Below are 15166 nucleotides of genomic sequence, written 5' to 3' on the forward strand. Positions count from 1 at the left end.
ACACACGTGTTGTGGTGTATATATATATATATATGCCCACACACGTAAAGTTATATAAGTTTTCAAAAATCCTACGGTCGTCCAGTTCTTGGTGATGAACATTTTTAATCCCAGTGCTTGGGAGGCAAAGGCAGGCAGATCTCCGGGAGTTCAAGGCCAGCCTGGTCTACAAAGAGTGTTCCAGGACAGCCAAAGTGACACAGAGAAACCCTGTCTCAAAAAAAAAAAAAAACAAAAAAGAGCTGGGTGTGGTGGCACACGCCTTTAATCCCAGCACTCGGGAGGCAGAGGCAGGCGGATCACTGTGAGTTCGAGGCCAGCCTGGTCTACAAAGTGAGTCCAGGATGACCAAGGCTACACAGAGAAACCCTGTCTCAAAAAACAAAACAACAAAACCCCCAATAAGAAACAACAAAGATCCTATGGTGATCAGACTTCTTGTAATTCTACTGAGGCACAGGGAGTTTTAGTTCTTTTCAATGAGGCTGAAAGAATGAGGACATCAACTTCATATTGACATTTTTATTAACGCCAACTGGTTTTTAATTATTATTTTTTAAAACAATAGCACAAAAATGTTTCAAGGAAGCAATCTCACAATCTGATGACCTTCTGAAATACATTAAGCCACACCAAATATGAATTTCTGTTAACACACACACACACACACACAAAAAAAAAAAAAATCAAGAAAAATAAAAGGAACAGAAAGGGGTGGAGGGAGGAAGGGGCTGAGACTTAGTAAAAACACACTGGGCTAGGTGGCGAGGCTCGTTAGTGGGCACACTGGGGATGCAGTGGGCAGACTCCTGGCTCCACGGCAGTCCCTACTGGCCCCTCATCCGTACAAGCTGTCGAGCCAGAGCTCACTGATACTGTTCGGAAGGCGCAGCATTTGGCCTGTCAGGTAACTGGGACCATTTTGAGCAGAATCACTCCAGCAGAAAGGCTTGGCCGATAGTCTTTATTTCTACTTTCTCACCTATTATGCATTTCAGGGTTCTTAAAGGTTATCTTGAAGAAAATAAAAGTATATCAATGCCTCTTATTTAATGTGGCTGTCAAGATGTTTCTTGTTATCTCTAAGGAGAGGGTCAAGGTTGGGGCAGAACTAAAGATGGGGGAGGGGCAGGGGGTCGTGTTTTTTTTTTTTTTTTTTTTTTTAAGCTTTTCATTACTTCTTTTAGGTGGGTGGGGAATCACACAGAAGGGAAGCAAGAAGGAACTACAATCCTTGGTTCAGATTGAGTTTTGCAGGAAAAGATACCTTCCTGGTCAGTTCCCACGCCAAAAAGGACAAAGAAAACCCACTTGGAATTATGCACAAACTGCACACTGTGTGAGCCAGGATTAGCCTTCTGGTCAGCATCCCCAGCAATGGACATACCCGGCTTGTCAGGCAGCATGGAGAACCCACTTCACAAAAACCCTCTTCTGGTAGGCTATAAAACAATTCCGTCACTAACAGGAGAGTGTTCAACACTTGGAACCATGACAGGCTTCAGGAAGTTTCACAGTTTCGTTATGCTCTAGTTTATTACTATCATATTTACATTTTTATTTTATTTTATTTTTTGCTGAATTGCTGATTTTCCTTTTTCAATAGAATTTAATTCTGGAGTGTGAGCAGGAACCAGTTAACTACATTCATTGTCCAACCCCCACTGGTGTAAGACTCCAAATTCTTGGCATGTGAATCAGCTGTTTGGTAGCTCCACCTCATCTGTGCAGAGAGGCAGCGAGACGTGGTGTGGAGGCTTCACACTGAGGGTGGGGAAGCCTTCCGCTGAAGGAGGTACTCGTGAACGCTCTCAGCATCTCGCTTTAGCCAAGCAGCATTCAGCAGGATATTTTCACAACACTGCTGGATGGTACGCTCAGCTGAAGGAGCTGGGTGACTCTCGAAGAAAGCCTGGTATAAAACAATCCAGAATGCAGAACCACTGTTAGCAACAGCGAGAAGTTCATCATGAGAATTGACTACTGCCATCACAGGCTGGAATAAACAACTCCTTGGGCCTACAATACAGGAATCCTTCCTTAACAAATGAATGCATAAAACCTGATCAAAACCTGAAAGAGATGGAACCTGCTGGTTCTTAAAATGCTAATTGTCTTCCAGCCTGCCCACTTCATGGCCCCACACAGGCTGCAAGCAGAGTCCAGTATGCAATCACAAACCTACTGAAAACATCGAACTTATTCAATAACTTGATTATGCAGTTCTTTCTTTCTCAATAAAATGATTTATTTAACTAGACATAAAAAACATTACTCCAAATATATTTAAAAATTTAGATTTTTATATTCTATTTCTTACATAGTCTCCAAAATCTGTTTTATACTTACACACCAGCTATATTTCCGGCTCTCAGCTGCCACCCGTGGCCCCAGTAGGCTTTTCTCTGCAGAGAAGCACAGCTTTGGAAGAGCAAGGCAGGCCCCTCCAGAGCATGGCATGCTCAGACCCCTCTGTGCTCCTCAAGTCTATTTAACTGCCTTTCCTCTCACTTCATTCACAATCTAATCTTTTAAAAAGATGTGCTTATGTATGTGGGAATTCTGTTTCCATATATGTCTGCATATGAGAAGAGTGCATGGGATCTCATAGGACTGCAGTTCTAGACAGTTGTGAGCTGTCATGTGGTTGCTGGGACTTGAACAAGGCCTCTGGAAGAGCAGTCAAGAGTTCTTAATTGCTAAATCATCTCTCTAGGCCCTACATTTGTTTTGTTTTTTTGAAACAGAGTCTCTCTATGTAGCCCTGGCTGTCCTGAACTCCTTTTGTAGACTAGGCTGTGTTTTTGGTTTTTTGAGACAAGGTTTCTTTGTGTTATCTTGGCTGTTCTGAACTCGCTTTGCAGATCTGCCTGCCTCTGCCTCCCAAGTGCTGGGATTAAAGGCATGTGTGCCACCACGTCCGGCCTTGTTTTGTTTTTTTGAAGATTCTATATATTTATCTATTTATGCGTGCATGCATACACACACACACACACAGGGTTTCTCTGTGTAGCCCTGGCTGTGCAGGAACTTGCTCTAGATCAGGTTGGCTTTAAACTCACAAGTGATCCACCTGCCTCTGTCACCCAAGCTAGGATTAAATGTGTGGCCCATTTTTGAAGATTTAACTTTATTTAAGTATACATGTGTGTATGTGTGTGCGAGCACACATGCATTTTGGAGGCCAGGAACACTGGGTGGTCTAAGGTTGGAGGTGTAAGTGTTGTGACTCAGCCAGCACGGGTGCAGCAAGTGTTCTTAAACCCAGAGACACTATGCTACCTCCAATATATTTAAGGGCTTGGTGTGTCGCAGTGAGACACAGGTCAGATGGACAACCCCCAGGAGTTACAGCTCATCTTCCACCATATGGATCCTGGGGAATCCAAATTACCATCAGGTTCGGCATGATGCACTTTTTTTTTTTTGTTTTTTGAGACAGGGTTTCTCTGTGTAGCCTTGGCTGTCCTGGACTCACTTTGTAGACCAGGCTGGCCTTGAACTCACAGCGATCCGCCTGCCTCTGCCTCCCGAGTGCTGGGATTAAAGGTGTGCGCCACCACGCCCGGCTCATGATGCACTTTTTCTCTGGCCCTAACCAAGACTCGAAAAGCCCTGACTTCGCTGTCCTTTTCAACATCCTGCTGCTGGCACTGGAAGGGTCCCCTACCCCTACTCTTCATTTCCTGGGAACCTAGTTCTCAGAGTTGTATCTGTTAGGTCGCAGGCCCTCTGTATGTGTAGAAATGAGCTCAAGCTGGCCAATAGAAGGATTTCTGGTGATGAAAGCCAACATTTCTCAGGATGTTGTGAACTAGGCTCACATACTTGAATGTTTAGCCCTGAGGGAGTAGAGGGATTAGGAGGTGATCTTGCTGGAGGATGTGTATCACTGGGGGAAGAGTTGTGAGGTTTCAGAAGCCAGAGCCAGGCCCAGTGCTGTGTCCCAGGCTGCGGCTCTCAGCTACAGTTCCATGTTCCCCGCCATGGTAATGGACCAAACCCCTGATACAGCAAGCAAGTCCCCACTTAAATTCTGTCTTTTATAAGCTGTCTTGGTCATCCCTGTCTTCACAGGAATAGAACAGGGACTAAAACTGCATATTAAAGCATGTGTGGCCTCCAGGGTCCTTTAATTGTCACTCGAAAGTCAACATTTCAAAGCCTCTAGGCTCGAGTCCTAGCCCCCCCAGCTCTCTAGGCTTCCCTCTGCCCAGACACCCTTTGTTCTCCACATGAGCACAAGGCTTCCCCACCCACCGCCGGCTCTCTCCTGCTGCCCCCCCCACTGCCCCCCTCCCATCTCATCCCTGTCCCTTCTTTGTGCACACAGCCCTGGCCACGCCCAGCCTACTGTTTCTCTCTGTTCTGACTCAGCTGAATATCTCTGGGTATTTTCTCCCTCTTACTCAGAATAAAACATTCACCCTAACCATGTGGTGGGTTCTGTACTGCACCCTCTCCTATATAATATGTTAATGGGATTTGGAAGGTGAGGCTTTTGAACAGGGACTGCTTCTGAGTTCATGGCTCTTAAGTATGAATTTTTGTAGGTGACTGCCAAGTCCCAGTGTTAAAGACCTTGCATGACATATGGCACATATAGAAGCTGAGGACAGGCTTGGTCAAACTTAACTGCTCTAAGCTTCAGTTACTTGTCTATGAGAAATATTTGCAGGATAAGAAAACAAATGAGCAGCCAGATGTGGTGGCGCACGCCTTTAATCCCAGCACTCAGGAGGCAAGGCAGGTGGATCGCTGTGAGTTCAAGGCCAGCCTTGTTTACAAATTGAGTCTAGGACAACCAAAGCTACACAGAGAAACCCTGTCTTGAAAAACCAAAACCAAAACAAAACACAACAAAAAGAAAAAGAAAAAGAAAAACCACTTCACAGGCAGGGCCCAGGGCACTTCAGAATCCCAACAAGCGCAACGAACCGACCAGAGGTTTAAAGTGCTGCTCCACATGCACTTAAACACCACAGTTTTACATTTTTCATAGAGTAAAACTCCTTCCAAGTTTATTACTAAAAGTTATTTAAAGCTCATTTGGTTTCACAGCAAACAAAACATCTGGCAACAGCAACCAGAAAATGGCACAGGCCTGCCTGTCCTAGTGAGAGGGAAAAAGACTAACTCATCAGATGAAGGGTACCTGGCTATAAAAATTATCCCTGCCGGGCATGGTGGCACCTGCCTTTAATCCCAGCAGAGGCAGAGGGAGGAAGAGGCAGTTGGATCGCTGTAAATTCAAGGCCAGCCTGGTCTACAAAGTGAGTCCAGGACAGCTAAGGCTACACAGAGAAACCCTGTCTCGAACCTCCCCCACCAAAAACAAACAAACAAACAAAAAAACCAACTTATCCCTAACAACAGCTCCTACAATGAGCCATAGTGAGATCATAGCTCTCAATATTGTCTGGAAGAAGGGCTGAAGAGATGGCTCAGAGGTTAACATTGTCTGTTCTCCCAAAGGTCCTGAGTTCAATTCCCAGCAACCACGTGGTGGCTCACAACCATCTACAATGAGATCTGGTGGCTTCTTCTGGTGTGTAGGTACACACATGAGCAGAATACTGTATAAATAATGAAAAAGAGCCAGGCGTAGTGGCACATGCCTTTAATCCCAGCACTCGGGAGGCAAGGCAGGTGGATCGCTGAGTTTGAGGTCAGCCTGGTCTACAAAGTGAGTCCAGGACAGCCAAGACTACACAGAGAAACCCTGTCTCAAAAAACCTAAATAAGGGCTAGAGAGATGGCTCAGAGGTTAAGAGCACTGGCTGCTCTTCCAGAGGTCATGAGTTCAATTCCCAGCAACCACATGGTGGCTCACAACCATCTATAATGAGATCTGGTGCCCCCTTCTGGCCTGTAAGCATACATGCAGGCAGAATACTGTATACATAATAAATAAATAAATCTTTAAAAAAAAAAAAAAAACCTAAATAAATAAATAAAGTAGATCTTTTAAAAAAACATTTTTTTAGGGACTGGTGAGATGGCTCAGAGGTTAAAAGTACCAGCTGCTCTTCCAAAGGCCCTGAGTTCAAGTCCCAGCAACCACATGGTGGCTCACAGCCATCTATACTGGGATCTGATGCCCTCTTCTGCTATGCCGGTATACATGCAGACAGAGTACTCACACATAAAATAAGTAATAAACTCTTTTTAAAAAATTACATTATGAGCAGGACATAGTGGCGCACACCTTTAATCGCAGTACTCAAGGGGCAGAGGCAGGTGGACATTGCTCTGAGTTCGAGGCTAGTCTGGTCTACAAAGTGAGTACAGGACAGCCAAGGCTACACAGAGAAACTCTGTCTCAAAAAAACCAAAAAAATTTAAAAAGATATTATAATGAAGTTTAAAGTATAATGGACTTAAAATACTGATGTTTACTAGGTCCAGGGTCTACCCCAAACTGATTATCTCTCCAAATTCTTCAGATATTGAAAGGAAAGTCACAGCTGTTTTTTTTTTTCTTTTCTTTTCTTTCTAAGATTTATTCATTTATTATGTACAATGTTCTGTCTACATGTACACCTGCAGGCCAGAAGAGGGCATCAGATCACATTATAGAAGGTCGTGAGCCACCATGTGGTTGCTGGTACTTGAACTCAAGACCTCTGTGGGAACAGCCAGTGCTCTTAACCTCTGAGCCATCTCTCTAGCCTCACATCTTTCTTTTTCTATGCAACAAGGACACACAAAAGCAGATCATCCCAACACTCATTAAATGAGGTTCAAGGGGGTGAAGAGCTTCAGGTGACAGGCACTTGCTGCTCGAGCAGAGAACCTCGATTTCTAGCATTCAAATGGTGGCTCAACTTCCTAGAACTCTATATGTAGGGGATCTGATGCCCTCTTCTGATATCCATGGGTACCAAGCAAGCACACGGTACACACACACATGCAGGTAAAACATTCATACACACAAAATAAAGTAAGTTTTAAAAAAAAAAAAAAAAAAAAAAAGAGAGAGCAAGAAAGAAGGGAACTAGGTTTATTTATGTCCTGGATTGAAAAGTAAAAAGTAGAGCCGGGCGTGGCAGCGCACGCCTTTAATCCCAGCACTCAGGAGGCAGAGGCAGGCGAATCACTGTGAGTTCGAGGCCAGCATGGGTACAAAGTGAGTCCAGGATGGCCAAGGCTACACAGAGAAACCCTGTCTCGAACCCCCCCCCCCAAAAAAAAGAAAAAAAGAAAAAAATAAAAATAAAAGAGAGAGAGAGAAAAGTAAGTAAACAGCACCCCAATGGACAGGACATTCTTCACAGTTGAGTGGAGAGTGGGGTCTGACTTTCACACAAACTCTGGTGCCCCATATTTGACCACGTTCCCTGGATGGGGAGACCTGGTGGCACTCAGAGGAAGGGTAGCAGGCTACCAAGAAGAGACTTGATACCCTATGAGCATATACAGGGGGAGGAAGTCCCCCTCAGTCACAGTCATAGGGGAGGGGAGTAAGGGGAAAATGGGAGGATACAAGGGAGGGGGTAACCATTGAGATGTAATATGAATTAAAATAAATAAATAAATAAATAAACAGTACTTTCCTTACCTTAACTTCTCCAGCCATTTTATCAACTGCAAATCCCTCAACTGACAGCTGAAAACAAAACCAAAGGTTTTAAACAGTTTAGAGAAACAAAGAGACTAGGAACAACCTTCCACTTCCCTTAAAGACAAACCATCTGTTCTCTCCCACTCTGGTTTGCAGAGATGATAAGGTGAGCCTGCACACTCACAAAACAAATCTTTTTGGCTTGGGCTTGAACTCTGCGCCTAGTCCAGAGCCGGCCTATGACTGAGTTGCAACCAAAGCCCTTGAGGAACTCTATTCGAGGGCAGGTGTAGGGTTTGGGTCTATTATATAGTCCTGGATAGTTACCAACTCACAGCAATCCTTCTGCCTCAGCTTACAGTGCTGAGTTATAAGCATGGTTCGTCATACCTGGCTGAAGGACCTTTTACAGAGCAAAGACCCTAACTTTTGGGTGTAATACAGAGGGTCCCAGCCTGTGGGTCACAACCTCCACAGGAGTCACATATCAGATATTTACATTACAGTGGATAACAGCAGCAAAGTTAGTTATGAGGTATCAATTAAATCACTACAGCTGGAACCACCACCAACATGAGGAGCTGCACTAAAGAGCTGGCGTTAGGGAAGGTGAGAACCACTGTCTAATAGATCACATTGGTTTGTTTGTTGTTTGTTGTTTTTGTTTTTTGAGACAGGGTTTCCCTGTGTAGCCTTGGCCGTCCTGGACTTGCTTTGCAGACCAGGCTGGTCTTGAACTCACAGTGATCTGCCTGCCTCTGCCCACCCCCACGCCCCCAGTGCTGGGATTAAAGGTGTGCGCCACCACTGCCCAGCCTTAATAGATGATAATTACTCAATAATTTGAGATTAGCAAGCTCCTCAAGACTCCCACATACCTTTATTAGTCTGGATATTAAGAACCCTCCCTGGTATCGGTTATAAAGCTCTTCCCAGTTGTCCTTTATGAATTTCCAAGCAGCTTTCCTCCCATGCTTGCTGCCTCCAGCTACTCCACCAATTACAGACACAGTGTCCTGTGGACGTACCTCTTCCTAAAAATCAAACAAAGAACAAAAAAGAATTAGAAGTCTGGCTATCAAGAGATTGCTCAGTGGTTAAGAACACTGGCTGTGGGGTTCAGAGGTTGAGAGCACTGTCTGCACTTCCAGAAGTCCTGAAATCAATTCCCAGCAACCTCATGGTGGCTCAAGACCATCTAGAATGTGATCTGGTGCCCTCTTCTGGCCTGTAGGTGCATATGCAGGGAGAACACTGTATACATTATAATAAATAAATAAATCTTAAAAAAAAAAAAAAAGAAAGAAAAAGAAAAAAAGGCTATCTTCTGGTACCAGGGAAGACACTCATTTCCAGGGAGGTGAAAGGTATACTAAAGGCACACTTCCTCCTCAGCCTATTCTAATTCTCACTCTTAGTGGGAGCTAAAGGGCCAGCACAGCAGCCAGCCTCACAGCCTGACTTAGTCTCTGGAAACCATAGATGAAAGGAAGAGCCACTCAGCTCCTCTCATCCTACCCCAATCCTGCCACAGATGAAATAAAGCAAATAAAAAACTGAAAACAAAACCGAAAGCTCACACCAGCACACCCTTTCCTCTCCCTCTCCGGTCTCACTATGTAGCCCTTGCTGTCCTGAAACTGGCTCTGTAGACCAAGCTGCCTCGAAATAAGATATCTGCTTGCCCCTGCCTCTTAAGCGCTGGGATTAAGAGTGTGCACCGCTGCTTTTAATCTGAACGCCACTTCTCTTGAAATGTAACTCATAACTTACTGAAAGTGCAAAAGTGAGGACTTTTTGAATCAGTTCAGGTGAAAGAGTAGCCCCAAGAACTCTTTCAATTCGGTTTTTCTCTTCTTGCATATCAGCTTGTTTGTGGAGCTACAAGGAAAAAAATAAAGAGGAATAGTTAGTGCTTCCCTGGAGTCTACCAGCTTGTCTTCCAATCAGGAGTAACTTCTGCCCGCTCACCGTGCAAGACTGGCGGAACACTACACCACAGAGACCTTCTTCATAACACATGGGCACCAAAACCGACATCTAGCAAAGCAGTGAGCCACTGGACGTGCATGTGCACCAGCTAAACAGTGTCTCAGCTTTGCAGAGTCTAACATCAAGATCTAAAGAGCAAGGCTGCCATGGTCAAACTCTTTACATCACTTTGCATGAGATGGATGCACTATCACCAAACATCATCAATTTAGCCTGTAATAATAGAAGCTGAAAGTAATCTAGACATATAGTAGCTGGCTACAATTATTTACTTATTTAAGAAAAGATAAATTAACCCTGGGGAAGTAGAAGCAGAAGGATCAGACACCTGAGGACATCTTGGGTACAGTTTCAGAACAACCTTGGCTATATGAGACCCTGTCCCCGACCCCCAAAAGACAGACTACTGAACACGGCTTACAGTGGTGTGCCTAAGATGTGCTCATGCTTGCAGCTACGCTCACCCTTAGAGGGTGGAGGCCAATGCCGAGGCTTCCTGTATTGCTGTCCATCTTGTCTCTTTGGGTCAGGCTCTGTCAATGACCCTGTAGGCTAGCTGGCCTGTACGTTCTGCCCACCTCTATCCACTCAGTGCTGGGCTACAGAGAAGGGCACCACTGCACCTGGCTCTTACACACGGAATCCAAACTCAGGTGTTCTGCTGTGCAGTAAACTTTTTACCTATAAAATGGAATCATCTAAGCCGGGCGTGGTGGCGCACACCTTTAATCCCAGCACGCGGGAGGCAGAGGCAGGTGGATCGCTGTGAGTTCGAGGCCAGCCTGGTCTACAAAGCGGGTCCAGGACAGCCAAGGCTACACAGAGAAACCTTGTCTCGAAAAACAAAAAACAAACAAACAAACAAAAAAAAAAGGAATCATCTTTTCAGTACCTCAGAGTCCATAAGAATATTTGGGGTTAGAGAGACAGCTCTGAAGCCACGAGAACTGGCTGCTCTTGCAGGGAACCTGGGGTGCAGTTTGAAGCAACCCACGATGGCTCACAACCACTTGTTAACAATAGCTTCAGAGGAATCAGAAGCCCTCTTCCGAGCTAGGTAGGGCACCAGGCACACATGTGGTACAAAGAAATACACGCAGGCAAAAACACTCATACACATTTAATGAAAAGAAAAAAAATAGAAAACCCAGAATATTTATTATCTAATGCTTTTTCTGTTTTGAGACGGGGTCTCACTATGCAGTCCTGGATAGTCTAGAACTCCTTATGTAGATTAGATTGGCCTCAAATTTGAGACAAATCCCCTGTCCCTTGCCTCCTGAGTCTTCTGAAGGTCCAATATATTCAAGGAATATATTTAGGAAGCATTTTTTCTCCCAGAGGACATGTAACACATATCCACTAGATGGCACTCTAATATCACAGTTCAAGACAGTAGGAATAATTAACAACAACAACAACATTATTATTGTTGTTATTTGTTCTTCGAGACAGGTTTTTTTTTTCCTGTGTAACAGCCCTGGCTGTCCTAAGACTCGCTTTGTAGACCAAAGCTGGCCTTAAACTCATAGCAATCTACCTGCCTCTGCTTCCTGAGTGCGCCTCCTCACATGACTAATAGCAACTATTTTAAAATAATTTAAGTTTTGGGGACTTGAAAGATGACTCAGAGGTTAATAGCATTGTCTGTTCTTCTAAAAGTCCTGAGTTCCATTCCCAGCAACCACATGGTAATTCACAACTATCTATAATTTGATCTAATGCTCTCTTCTGGCATATAGCCACACATGAGGGCAGAATATTGCATAAATAATAAATAAATCTCTAAAACCAAAAAAAAAAAAAATAAATAAATAAATAAAATTGTTCATTACTAAATTACCAAGAGAAAACAACCCTCTCTTCCTCCTTTGTCCCCCACCCCAATCTCGGTTTTTGGAAACAGTGTTTCTCTGTGTACCCAGGCTGGTCTCAAACTCACAGCAATCCGCCTGCCTGTTTCCCAAGCGCTGGAATTAAAGGTGTGTGCCACCACTGCCCAGATAACCCTTTCACAGGGGTCACCTAAGACCAGTAGATACAGATATTTATGTTATAATTCATAACAATAGCAAATTATAGTAGTGAAAATACTTTTATGATTGGGGGTCATTACAACATGAGTTGTATTAAAGGGTCCCAGCAGTAGGGAAAGCTGGGAACCACTGACCTAGGTAGCTCTCTCTCTGGGACTTGGTAGCAGTATAAGCTGTGACCCTGGCTGCTGGTGAGGGGCGGGGGTGGGGTGGGCTATAGGAGGCTTAGTTCAAGGCCTGTCATTAGAGAGTAAGTTCAAGGGCGACCTGAATACCGTGTAAGATCCTGCTTTTTGATAGGTTAAACCTGTGCTCTCTGTAATCTGAGTACTGTGTGGGAAGGTGGAAGGAAGACGAAGAGTTGTAAGCCAGCTTCAGTTACAAAGTGAGGTGGAAGAAAAAACAAACAAACAAAACAAAATGGCAGGCATGGTTTCGCATGCCTCTAGTCCCAGCACTCTGGAGGCAGAGGCAGGTAGATCTCTGCGACTTCAAGGCCAGCCTGGTCTACAAAGAGAACCTAGGACAGACAGAGACAGAGAAAACCTGTCTCTAAAAAACAAAACAAAACAAAAAAAACAAAGTCAAACAAACAAACAAAACCTCAAATGAACCTAATTGAGGCTGGAGAGATGGCTCAGAAGAGCACTGACTACTCTTCCAAAGGTCCTGAGTTCAATTCTCAGCAAGCACATGGTGGCTCACAACCATCTATAATGGTGATCTGGTGCCCTCTACTGGCATGCAAGCAGAATACTGTACACATAATAAACAAACAAACAAACAAACCAAACAACCCTGAAAAATGAGTGTAGCATCTTTGGAAACACCCCAATAGACCTTGTACAGGCCGCTCTTCTCTCCATGCCTTTCTTTCCCTAGGGTTTGTGGTACTGCGGGCTAGGTCCCACAATATGCTGGCCAACTCTCCCATACTCCCTGAGCTCTTTTATCTGTACTGAGTAGGGGCCTCACAATTGCCCAGTCTGACCTTGAACTCATCCCACGGCCAGGTAGACCCTAAATTTTCTGTCCTTCTGCTTCAACCTCCTTAATACCTGTGATTACAAGCCAAATCCAGCACATGTCTGTCTTTGCCCAGGCTTTCCCCGACTCCCCAAACTATTACGTGGTACTAGGTAGATCCAATTCAAAAGCAGGAATCTGGAAGCCTTTCCAAAGACACTTACCTTTAGCATAACGTCTAAGGTAGTGCCATCACCATGCTTCAACACAGTAAGATAAACCTACAAAACAACGCCAGGGGAAAAGAGAAGCCATTTGAGCTATACATGTTTTGTTATAAACAGTCTAATGCTAAGATAAAAAGCAGCTGGACACGTTGGCAGAAGTCGGCTGTCTTAGCACTAGGGGTGGGGAACGGGAGGTAGGATGAGGCAGGAGAAAGACTGTAAGTCCAAGCCCTCTGTGGGCTACATAGACTCTGTCTGGAAAAATATAACAACATAGGACATAAGGCCAGTTTAAAAGAATATTGTTATGCCTGGCGATGGTGGCATACACTTGTGTAATCCCAGGGAGTCAGAGGCAGTCAAATCTCTGTGAGTTTGAGGCCAGTCTGGTCTACAAATCAAGTCCAGGTCAGCTAAGGCTACACAGAGAAACCCTGGCTCTTTAAAAAAAAAAAGTTCAGCACTCGGGAGGCAGAGGCAGATTATTGTGAGTTCAAGGCCAATCTGGTCTACAAAGCGAGTCCAGGACAGCCAAGGCTACACAGAGAAACCCTGTCTCGAAAAACAAAACAAAACAAAACAAAACAAAACAAAACAAAACAAAAAGTTACAAAAGCACAGACTGTGGTTATCCATCAATAATAAGACTACTGGTGAGGCTGACATGTTCTGACAATAGCTTGCACCAGTTCTCTCTGCACAAAGTTAATCATCTTGCAGCACTGATATGCTGCTAAGTAACATTTGTGTAGGGGTCTGAGGGTCCATTTTTAGGTCAATTTTAGCTTTACAGACTAAAACACCTAGAAGTCAAAGGAAAAATTTCCCCCTAGACTGGGTCTCACTGTATACACAGCCCACGCTGGCCTGAAGCTCAGAGCTCTGCCTGCCTTGGCTCCCTGAGTGCTGGGACTGAAGGACTGCACCACCAAACCCAGCGTTCCAGGCCGTTTACTAAGATAACTTACAGGACTCCTCAGATCAGCAGAAAGAGTCTGTTTCCCTTCCACGTGCTCCTTAAACCGACGCCGGGCTTCCTCCAAAGTTGCCTTATGGCCTGCTTTCCCCAGTTTGCCCAGCACCAAGCCCCTCAGGAGTGCATCTAGATGACCTGATTGAGAAGCGAAGACACAAGACTACTTGAAGAACCTGCTTTCATTAATGAACTGCCTGAATATTTTGTAACTGTTATATCAAGTCTTGAACAAACACAATCAATTCCTCTAATACTTAAGTGAACAGGACTTAATCTACCAAATTGTAAGAGGGAAGGAATAAACATACTAGACAAGCCAACAAACTTGCTGACTTTGTCTGGACTCACAAGTACCAGTTGCCAGAGTCTATCTACTAATGTAGTTAAGTATATATACTGCTGATGAATACATGTGAAAAGGAGAGGCTTATATCATGCAGATTTGGCCCAAGATTTTTTTTTAAAGGCCCACATGGCACTAGAACGCTCTTTGTACAACAAACTGAAGCCTTAGATCTTTAGATGAGAATTCAGTGGCTGCTTCTTCCACGACATGCCGAGTTACCAGTAAGCACCCTCCCCAATTCAGCATCACTGTCACCATAAATGAAGCCTCCATCAACGGTCACAGATGTAGCTTTGTGGTAGAGCACGCCAGAGGCCTTTGGGGATATAGCTTAGATTAGAATGGTAGTTGGCTACCCTTAAACTGGAATTACAGATAGATGGTTGTGAGCCTCTGTGTGGGTGTTGGGAACCAAACTTGACGCTCTGCAAGAGCTGTAAGTGTTTTTAACTGTTGAGCCAGCTCTCCAGCTCCTGTGATGGTTTTGTGTCTGGGTACATATGGGTACATATTTGTGTGACCATACATGAGCAAAGGTCAACCTTGGGCGTTATCCTTAGGAGCCACTCATCCACCTTCTCTCCCTCTTTTCTTCTTTTTCTTTTAGTTTTTCGAGACAGGGTTCTTTGTGTAGCCTTGGCTGTCTTGGACTCACTTTGTAGACCAGGCTGGCCTCGAATTCATAGCGATCCACCTGCCTCTGCCTCTTGAGTGCTGGGATTAAAGGCACGTGGCACCATGCCCAGCTTATATGCTTTTTAAGAGAGGATCTTACTATGCAACACTGGCTGGCCTGGAACTTTGTCCCTCTAACAAGCAGGGTTTTTTTTTTGTGTGTGTGTATGGGGGTGGGGGTTGTTTTTCTGGACAGGGTTCCTCTGTACAACATCTCTGGCTGTCCTGGAACTTACAGATCTGCACCACCACTGCCTGCCTGAGTAGTTTTATCTGATGAGCCTTCTTTCTACCACACTCAATCCTCCACCAAATCATTTTAGTTTTAGCCTTCCAAATAGTTTTCCTTCAGTTTGTTCTTCATAGTCACACAAATCAAATCAT

General features: G+C 44.5%; 1 protein-coding gene across 1 annotated transcript in view; it reads right to left on the reverse strand.

The window, feature by feature from the left end:
- Positions 1–1517: 1517 nt before the first annotated feature.
- The window catches only part of Npepps (aminopeptidase puromycin sensitive), an 82113-nt gene continuing 68464 nt past the window's right edge, over positions 1518–15166 (reverse strand). Inside the window, exons 18-23 of the mRNA XM_051158442.1 lie at positions 13754–13896; positions 12783–12839; positions 9338–9445; positions 8443–8598; positions 7562–7609; positions 1518–1912 (exon numbers count right to left, since the gene is read on the reverse strand). Coding sequence (XP_051014399.1) covers positions 1760–1912; positions 7562–7609; positions 8443–8598; positions 9338–9445; positions 12783–12839; positions 13754–13896 — 665 coding nt within the window. The 3' untranslated portion in view covers positions 1518–1759. The remainder of the gene's footprint in view (positions 1913–7561; positions 7610–8442; positions 8599–9337; positions 9446–12782; positions 12840–13753; positions 13897–15166) is intronic.

This window comes from Acomys russatus, chromosome 16 (genome assembly GCF_903995435.1).
Source record: "Acomys russatus chromosome 16, mAcoRus1.1, whole genome shotgun sequence".
In the NCBI taxonomy this organism is placed as follows: Eukaryota; Metazoa; Chordata; class Mammalia; order Rodentia; family Muridae; genus Acomys; species Acomys russatus.